The sequence below is a fragment of the Aplysia californica genome, unplaced genomic scaffold (genome assembly GCF_000002075.1).
Source record: "Aplysia californica isolate F4 #8 unplaced genomic scaffold, AplCal3.0 scaffold00584, whole genome shotgun sequence".
In the NCBI taxonomy this organism is placed as follows: Eukaryota; Metazoa; Mollusca; class Gastropoda; order Aplysiida; family Aplysiidae; genus Aplysia; species Aplysia californica.
This window is the reverse complement of record NW_004797854.1, coordinates 58,196-67,945: the sequence shown is the minus strand read 5'-3', so window position 1 is coordinate 67,945 and position 9,750 is coordinate 58,196. Positions and strand designations below refer to the sequence as shown.

The 9,750-nt window shown below is 41.4% G+C and overlaps 1 protein-coding gene across 1 annotated transcript; it reads right to left on the bottom strand.

Moving 5' to 3' along the window:
- Positions 1 to 1,431: 1,431 nt before the first annotated feature.
- Positions 1,432 to 9,333, bottom strand: LOC101864015 (chymotrypsin-like elastase family member 2A). The gene is made up of 7 exons (XM_013087396.1): positions 9,309 to 9,333; positions 8,465 to 8,653; positions 7,344 to 7,518; positions 5,997 to 6,121; positions 4,428 to 4,574; positions 2,099 to 2,253; positions 1,432 to 1,578 (listed from the first exon to the last, which is right to left on the bottom strand). The coding sequence occupies exons 1-7, from the start codon at positions 9,331 to 9,333 to the stop codon at positions 1,432 to 1,434; spliced, it is 963 nt and encodes a 320-aa protein (XP_012942850.1).
- Positions 9,334 to 9,750: the final 417 nt, after the last annotated feature.

Here is a 9,750-nt window from a genome sequence, read left to right as displayed (position 1 = left end):
AAGAAGAAGAGATTCTGCCTAAAAAATTTCTTTGTTGACACCCTGTCAATACTATCAAATTCCCTAATGCCTGAGTATTCGTAGTGGGACCTGTCTTCTCATCAAGTTATTCTCTCCTCTGAAAATGAAAGTAAATCAAAGGCGACTTGGGACAAGGCTGCAAACTTCGACTTTGTGTTATAATTTTTTTAAATCACTAATGCGTACATCATGTGTTAACTCATTTTTCAGCCTTTTAACACATGCTCAGATTCTCTCTAATCAGTTTTGGAGTCCTGTGGAATTTAAAGAACAACTGTTGTCGCAGAAGGCTTAGGTTCAACTCTCATGTGTGGATGTTTTTTTATCGAGAAACTCCATCTGTGTGCTGGTGCATGTCATGCTTATAACTGTACCTGAACTGCATACGGGGAACTGCTGCTTTTTCTTTCCTTATCCTTACTATCGTCATTTTTCCTTTACTTCTGTTGTATGTTTGTCGCTCACTTGTGACCCGCTATTTCCGGGGTGCCTTGATACATGTAGTCGAAGCAGCAGACTTTATGCTGTTGAAGCTTAAGAGGTGAGCAGAATAAGCCTGATTCACTGTATGGGCTTCTCTGTTGACTGACATTCACCCCTTGGCGCTCTTTGATTTGTGTGTATAGAAGGGGGGGTCCTAAAATTTTTGTCAAGATAATCTGTACTTACTGTGGTAATGGAAACAGGTCTTTCCATGGTCACTTCAATCAAAACAGATCGCACAAATAATACAATTTTATTTCCAATACAGAGGATAAATAACACAAACATGTACTTTTGGTCATCGTAAATTTATTATACATATTAGATCTATGCAAACTCTCTTTCCACTGAAAATGAAGTTCTTTTTGTCAGCTTGAACTCGAAAACAAAGATTTGGGATTTGTGTAGTGGAGCTCATTATGCATGCAGTTTGCTACATTGTATTTTTGTAGTCATATAACATGTGTGTATTATCCAATTAGTTTGAAGAACATTTGTCATTATGTTCATCAATATGCGTTCAGAAATGTGCTTTTGGTTTCTGAAAAAGCACCACCAAAAAAACCCCAGTCACCTAGCCATACTGAGTATGAAATTATGCCGTCATTTATGTTATGTCATTAATGTGTCGATGGGGGCGTGAAACATCTACCATATATTTTTTTAAAGGATGAACAAAAAGATCCCCTTTCATCATTAGCTCTCCTCCCTTTTCTTTTCTTTTTTTTTTAAATTTTATTTTACGCTCGAGTAACACTTCCAACCTTTGGCACTTGTATAACCTATTTGTGTTGCAAATGCCGTTTAAAAAACCTCACTAAAAGCACTGTGGAGATTAGGCAATACATATACATCTTCACGGGAAGTCCCTTCACTTCAAGTAGTATCATTATTGATCAATGCGTGGTACTACTATTACTACTGTAGTTATAGTCTGGCAAGGATGGCTTCGGTGTAGTTTGACACCCTGGTGTAGACAGTGGGCACGTTGCCACAGGAATACTCGGACACCAGTCCCTCTAGGGTGTAGCGGCCGTTTCTGTCTGGGCACGCCAACATTCCACCATCGTCGTACTGTGAACATGGAAGGCATTATATTATATATATTCATGTATTAGCATTCTTGTACAGGAATTGTGTGTTGATGTTTCTCTTTTCTTAGGTTTGAGATAGACCTACACTTGCGCACTAGCGCGCACACGGCGCGCACAAGCTCTCATGCACACTCACATGGGCGCACACACAAACACACACTCTCTCTCTCTCTCTCTCTCTCTCTCTCTCTCTCTCTCTCTCTCTCTCTCATACACACACGCACTCACTCACACAACTTAAACACACACTCTCTCTCTCTCTCTCTCTCATACACACACGCACTCACTCACACAACTTAAACACACACTCTCTCTCTCTCTCTCTCTCATACACACACGCACTCACTCACACAACATACACATACTCTCACACAACTTACACACACACTCTCTCTCTCTCTCTCTCTCTCTCTCTCTCTCTCTCTCTCTCTCTCTCTCACACACACACACACACACACACACACTTACACACACACACGCACACGTATGATGTAACTCACCAGACAGGCACCGGCCTGGGTCTGTGTCGGGTCTGTACAGAGGACGTCCTGGGGGACAACTGTGCTTGTTGGGTTACCGCTCACTGCACTTAGGATAGCACTACACACCGTGGTGTCCATCTGCTGGACACGGGCCGCTCGGAGAACCTGGCTCACTGCTCGGACAGGAAAGAGTGGCATAATTATCATTTGAGGCACGACACGGAGGAATCAGGCTCTCGTCAATTTTTGGGCATACCTGTCCCCGTAGAATTATGCAAATTTAGATGGCCAAATTATGCCCAAAAAAAAACAAATTATGCAAGTTACCGTAACACCATTTGCGACATGTTTTACACTTTTTCAACACGAATTTTCATGATTTTCATGTTTTATGTACAGAAAAATGTAAAACAGAACATATCAGTATCTGTAGTTTGTGTATTTGGAAAAAAAACAATACACATCAGTAAAAAAAACAAACAACCAAAAAATATCTCAGTAACTTTCACCTGTAGATCTAGATCTATTTCTGTAGGGGAAATAAAAATGAAAAAAAAAAAAAGGACATCTGGACCTCTGATGCTGGAACATTACTAAAACCGTGGACACCTGTCTGACATGAAACATCAGCAGACATGAGAACAACTTTTGATGGATTGAAAAATTGAACATGCTCAAGGAACAAAATCCCAACCCATAACCAAGATCTTCTAACAATGGAAAAAAACAACTTTTCACTTAAATGAGACTTATTACGGTGATTACTTCCCTTTAGTCACATGGCGAGGCGTTAATTAATTGGTTTGTGGAAAAAAAGGTGAAAAAATGCGGGGAATCCAAAATTATACAAATGTTGCAGAATTACGTGAAAAAACGCAGCCCGTCAATCGCTACGGGAACAGGCATACTGGGTTGATGGTATCATCTTAAGGCCTGTCCATTTTTCTTGTTTTGGGTGAAAAAAATATCCATCTAATTCTATCTTGAGATATGTGCGATTGAAGGAGGTAAGGGTCATCTGCCTTCTCATAGGTAAAATTAGTGAGAAAATGGCCGCCAAAGTTGAGTTATTTCTTTAGCTTGGGAGCCCATGGAAACTGAAAATTTACATTTCTTCTGCCTTTAATCAACATTTTTTCAGTAAAATCCACTCCGAAATGTGCTCTTACTCTAATAAACATGAAAAGTGCTGAACCGAAAACAAAAATTAGATAAAAATTCCCAAACCTGCGGGAAAATGCCTATTCTTGACTTTCATTATTTTGACGAGTGCCTGATTTCACCTCGCTCCCTCACATTTATTGTTCAGAAATGCATGTTCAATGATGGGTGGTTGGCGAGTGCTCTTGGGTGGTTTACTTCTTCTTTCCAAGCAAAAAATCTATGATCTTTATCTCCCCTCCTTCTTTTTGTGTGTTTGTTACTCTCTTGTAACACCTCTCATCTTCGGCACTTATATGACCTTCTTGTGCTGCAATTGCCGTAAAACTCTTACTGTGGGTGGTTGGCAGGTGCTCTGGTGTGGTTTGCTTTTTCTTTCCTATCAAACATCTATCGTCCTTATCTCCCCTCCTTCTTTTTTATGTTTGTTACTCTCTTGTAACACCTCTAATCTTCTGGCGCTTATATGACCTTATGCAGTTGCGAGCGCCGAAAAACCTCTACTAAAACTTTTTTTAAACTGTTGCTAAAACTAACTAAACATTTTCAATGTGCTGTATTCTGTTACACTAAGTTACAGTGGAGTCCGCCTTATCCGAAAACAGCGGTAAACCGAAAAAGAGTAAATTCTCATTTTTATCCCCCTTCCTATTTGAGCAGTCTCGATCTCTACTAACTTGAAAACCCTGATAAACCGATTTTTATAAATCCCGTTTTCCGACAGATTTCAGACGCCGCTGTATATATATATTTATTATACATTGCTATTACTGTCGGGACGGGATAGAATTATACAGACACTGTGTAACATTTTCCTGCAGTTTTTTTTTTAATTATAAAATATTCCTGGACCAATTACATGTATTCATGTATTATTGCCAAAGGGTTGGAAAGAGGTAATATACTTATTATTATTTAAATGATATAGAAATACATTTGTACATTTTATAGGCCTATACCAGTAGGCTATGTACACATACTATGTTTATTATTCTTATGCGTGTATGTGTAATTTATCATAATATGCATGATGTGTCCGTGTCACACGCGTATGTGATACAAGTGAGTAGTTGAACTTTCATTCAAACAAAAGAGAGAGGGAGAGAGAGGGGGGGGGAGGGGGGTTAAACAATGCATCAACTATAATTAACACAAAGGGTGAAAAAACCGTTACTATTAGTATTACCCTGTCCAGTTTCATCCACGCCCCAGCCCGCCACAAAACACTGGGCCCCCAGGTTCACGGGTGTGGCGGGGTCTGGCAGACAAGCAGGCAGCTTGTTGTTTGTGAACGTGATGCGACGAGTAAGTTTTACCACGGCAAAGTCGTTGCCTGGAAATCAGATGAAATAAGAAAATAAGATAGTTAAGATTATAACACATATCATATATACGATTATTATAATAATAATTATAATATGATTATTGTCCAAACACTTGTGCATATGATTGGTGTTGCACACGCGCGCACACACACACACACAACGCGCGCGTGTGCACGCATACACGCGCTCGCTCGCACAGAGAGGGGGAGAGAGAGTGAGAGAGAGAAAAACACGCATATTATATAATAGGCCTACTATATAGTATTTTTAAAATATATTATATACACACATACTCGATGCTGGTTTGGATGACGGTCTACCGCGATTCGGGGGTCTACTGTAAATCCCGCCTGATTGAACACGGTCCACTGCTATCTACGCCGAACGAGCTACCGTAAGATTGGGGGGGGGGGGGGGGGTGTATAATAAATTATGTTAACAAAAGAGATAGCGTTTACTATAAATGTGGTGTGTGGATGCGTTCGTTAAAGCCAAAAATGGCATAATGATAGCTCAGTACATTTTACAATGCTGTTTACTATTATGCAAAACGACAATATGGCAATACGCTTCCTATGAACACCTCCCCCCCCAACCCAATTTTATTTGTGGTAAATAACTTGTGTTTTACGGCGCTTGCAACTGCATTAGGTAATTCTCATATGAGCGCACCCAAACTTTACACAGTCCTATACTATCGGAGATGGAAGAGCGAAGGCGTACGTACGTGCCCTCGCGAGCGCAGGCGCCAAGCATAGAACAAGTGTACCGCAAACCGTACTCAAATGACTACGAAAACGACGATAAACCCAGACCAGTCGGGAATTGGTCCAGGACTAGGATTATTTCTGCTCCCATTGTTCCGAATATAATGTAAGTAATTGCGCAGTAACGATTCGATTGGTCAACAATTTATTACATGTTTAAGTATAACTGTCCCCGCGGTTTTATGCACACACAAAAATTCTGAAATTATGCAAACTGAGCCTAAAAATGTGAAATTATGCAATTCTGTTAATTTTAATAAAGAATGATAAAGGGAAATATTTAAATAATCAGAAAGTATGCACACAAAAATTTATTTTTTTTTGCTAGATTGTGCGGGGTGCATAAAATCACGGGGATAGGTACATGTATAAGAAATGTGTGGTTGGGTACAGCGGTAAATGATGGTGGCGTCGGTAGCCAAAAGTGAAATTGCAGGTTCGGTGGCTAAAGCAGCCTCAGTTTGGTCCGTGGTTGTGTCCTTGAGAAGGGCACCTCACACGAATTTCTTAATTGACTTGGTCCTTTCGAAGATGGACGTAACACTCGGAGGTCACGCCTCTGAAATAACCTAATTGGGTTGATACGGGTGTTGAACCTTTAATCATTTGACATTTTCACAGTAATAAATCAAGACCTTAGTAGATCAGTTCTTATAATCTTACCCCTGACACCACGCCTGTAGTTCCCGTTGAGCTCCACGCTGAGAACATTCACCAGCTCCTCGTCAGGGTCAAAGGCCGCAACGTTCACGTCTCCTACAAACACTCGCATCTGGCTCGGCTGGACCCTGTGTGGAAGATTGGGAACGGATTAAAATTTAAAATTAAATAATTGATTAGGCCTAGATAAATGTAGGCCAATTTAAATCAATGATTAGGTAAATGTAGTCCTGAACAAGCTAACATCCTTGAAGCTCACTAATGATAACAATTAATTAGGAAGAGACAAATATAGTTTCCAGAACACTTAACTCGACATAAAGGCGTTGATCAACCGAGCTTAGTTGCTATCACTGGACAAAAACAAAACAAAACAACAACAGAAGGCAAATAAGAGGGTAGACCCAGAGAAATGTATTTGGAAAATCTAAATAGATGAGTGACGGGGAAACCTCAGGATAATACTAGGAAATTGCGGAGCATTCGAACGGAGAAATGAATATAAAATCACGATCGCCGATGTCCGTTTCAGGTCTGGCACTGTTATGATGATGAAAACACTGAAAGCTAGTCTAGTCGTGACGCGGCCTCCGAATTAACTCCGGGACCAAAGCAAATGTGTAGAGGGCCTTGAGAACTCCAAACCTTGGTGGAAATTTGAACCAAGGTCATTCACAATGTAGACCAGCATACCAAACGAAATGTCAACACGCTCTGAGAAACTTTGTTCTAGTTCTCTAGTTGTGTTTGGTGTTGTTGGTTCACATTGTCCCCTGGATTTCTGGTTAGACTTACGCATGTTATAGACAGAAGTTTAAACACAGACAGTACATGTAGATTTATCAGTTAAATCATTAATGTTTCAACTTCCACCTGGCAATGTGTCCACAGGCGTCTGTGTTGTAGAGGTTATGCGCTTCGCCGTCGCACGCTAAAGACCTTGTTCAATCCTTGTGTTGGAAATACATTTTTTTTTTTAATCGAGTATCTCGGTCTCTCCACGGGGACGTTGTATCCCTCTCCTCTCAACCATGATTGGTCCTGACAAGCAGAGTCGAAGCCTGTTCCCTAAATGATCTAAGTAACTGTGCCGATAGGGGCGTAAAACATCTAGTTTGCATTAATTTTTAAAAAACAACTACACAAATATAAAGAGAAAAAAAACTTTCTGAAAGTCTCACCCGACGTCGCAGTGCGCCTCTGTGCAAATAGGGGCGTAAAACACCTAGCCTACATTTAACAAAAACGAAAAAAAATAGTACACGTATTCATGTAATTTAAAACAACAACAACAACAACAAACAAACAAACAAACAATCAAAATAAAAACGAACTTGCTGAAAGACTCACCCGACGACGCAGTGAGCCACTGTGATGACAGTGTCATCATCCACCAGCACTCCGGCACACGTGCCCTGGGGCGCGTTTGTGGTGAAGACGAAGCGCACCATCCAGGGCCAGTTTCCAGGGGAAACGGGGGCACCGCCCACCACGCGCGGCTGGATGACTGGATTGGCGCCACATTCTGACCAGGGGAAAGTATGACGTCTACATTGTTGTAGATTTGTGTGGTCTCACCTTTCGTGTTTCATGTATATGAAGAAGTGTATTTTAGCACAATTTGTGACTTAGGACCTTTATGTTCCTGGCCATACGATTAATCTTTCAGCAAATGGGTGCGATGCATCTTGGTCCACAATACATAATATTTGTGAGGCGTGCTGACAAAATGAGTTACTTCTCGCAGTCCACAAATGGAGATGTTGACCAAAAATTGACACTTTAAGGTCAAATTGGTAAATGTTCTATTGATGCCAAATTCTTTAAGTATAACACTCCTTTTGTTTCATACTTATAAATTGTAAAAACTTCACCTATAAGTGTGATGTGTCTATTTCCTTAAGGCCTGAATCCGAGAAGTAACTCATTTTGTCAGTACGCTTCACATTTACATGTGTATGGGCAACGGAAGTTGGCATGTCGCTTGGAATGTATGGCCTGCAACATCCAGCTTTCTTTTCCGTATAGAGCTTAGAATAAATTGGCAACCACAAAATTTTAAAAAGTTTTATTTCCTCAGTACCCAGTCTTAAGAAATTTGACGTTAAAAAAATTGAGTTTCTCAACACGTCAAGCTTTTCCGAATGCCATTCTTTGAATATCTTGATATAGACTCCGAATAATCTTATGATTTTGGTAGAGCAGATACTACTTAATTAACTGACCCCATGGTATTACTCTTAGTCACTCGGCCTACTCAAAACAGCCCGTCGTTTTATGCAAGAAAAATTATGAAATTATGCAAACTGAACCCAAAAATGTGAAATTATGCGATTCTGTTAATTTGAAGAAAAAAAAGATCAAATTTTGAGCAATTACGCGGGATGCATAAAACCACGGGGACAGGTTGTTATTCTTAAAGTTAAAGTATTTAGATTTGTATTCCTGTCAAAGTCAAACGTTTCACTCACGTCCTTGCCTCTGTGCCACAGATAGTGGCGGGGGTCTGGCTGTCGTTGTAGTCACAGCGGCCGGTCTTGCAGGGCCGGCGTTGATGCAGCACCTCGGAGTGGCAGTGCCGCGGCAGTCTGTCTGCACGCCAAACTGAACCTCGGACACCGTGCATCCTCGACGGCACCTGCCCCCGAACAAGCAGCACGCTGGGGAAGGAAAGAAACGAGGATGTGTTTATGTGATAAGGTACTTATCCCAAATAATGCGCCTTCGATCGAGATGTAGATCTATGCCCCAGCGCCCATTTGTAACTCTCTCTCTCTCTCTCTCTCTCTCTCTCTCTCTCTCTCTCTCTCTCTCTCTCTCTCTCTCTCTCTCTCTCTCTCTCTCTCTCTCTCTCTCTCTCTCTCTCTCTCTCTCTCTCTCCCTCCCCTCTCTCTCTCCCTCTCTCACACACACACACACACACACACACACACACACACACACACACACACACACATACGTGTTTTGAGGTCATTATGTGGACATTGCCCCAGACCTACATTATGTGGACACCCCATATCATCCAAAGTTATGGGTGAAATCAATCAAAATTTACAGTGTAAGTCCACGATACTAAAACATCATTGTCCACCAAATTTGAAGAAGCTACCTAAAATTTTAGTCCAGTATGTTTTTTTACTAACGTTAGTGGGACATTGCATTATGTGGACTTCACGACCTCCTGACCTTTTGCACAAAGGTACACAAATGGTCCATTATTGGGACTTCCTGAGTATAAATGGTTTTTTAAGGGCATTGGGTGCCTATAATGTTTATTACTTCACCCGTGGGTTGGGGATATATGAAAAGACCCACTGTCCCTGGGATCCTTGTGCAACATCTTTTTTGGTGCATTTTCCTCTTCTCCTTCCTTCTTTCTCCTTCCTCCTTTCTCCCTTCTTCTATCATTTCTTCCACCGCTTACCCCGTGTGCAGCAAAAGTCGAGGTCGTCCATCCCACAAAATGGGCGCCTCGTTGACCGTGGGGTGCAACCTGTGGAAACCGGGTACCTGGTAGTTGAAGTGAGATCAGTCTGCGGACTGTCCCTCGCCAACTTACCTCTTTGGCCCAGATTTTCCTCTTAGATGGGAGGGTAGTACTGCCCATGCCACTCAATCGGTTGGGAGCTGAAGCCCCTCCAGTTTATCCGTGTGTCAATCTTGATGCGAGGGTCTAGTACACTTTCATGGAGAGTATAACTCCAGAGTAGCCCTGGCTCAGCTTTGGTCATCCGAGCAATGTTTCCCCTCTTTGACT

What these genes read in the sequence shown, in the direction of transcription:
- LOC101864015 (XM_013087396.1), bottom strand. Translation starts at nt 9,333, where the DNA reads ATGTTGCACAAGGATCCCAGGGACA. An exon ending in GCACAAGGATCCCAGGGACA is followed by an intron (nt 8,654 to 9,308) that starts GTGGGTCTTTTC and finishes TTCCTTCCCCAG; the next exon opens with CGTGCTGCTTGTTCGGGGGC. An exon ending in CGTGGATGAAACTGGACAGG is followed by an intron (nt 2,254 to 4,427) that starts GTAATACTAATA and finishes CTGTCCGAGCAG; the next exon opens with TGAGCCAGGTTCTCCGAGCG.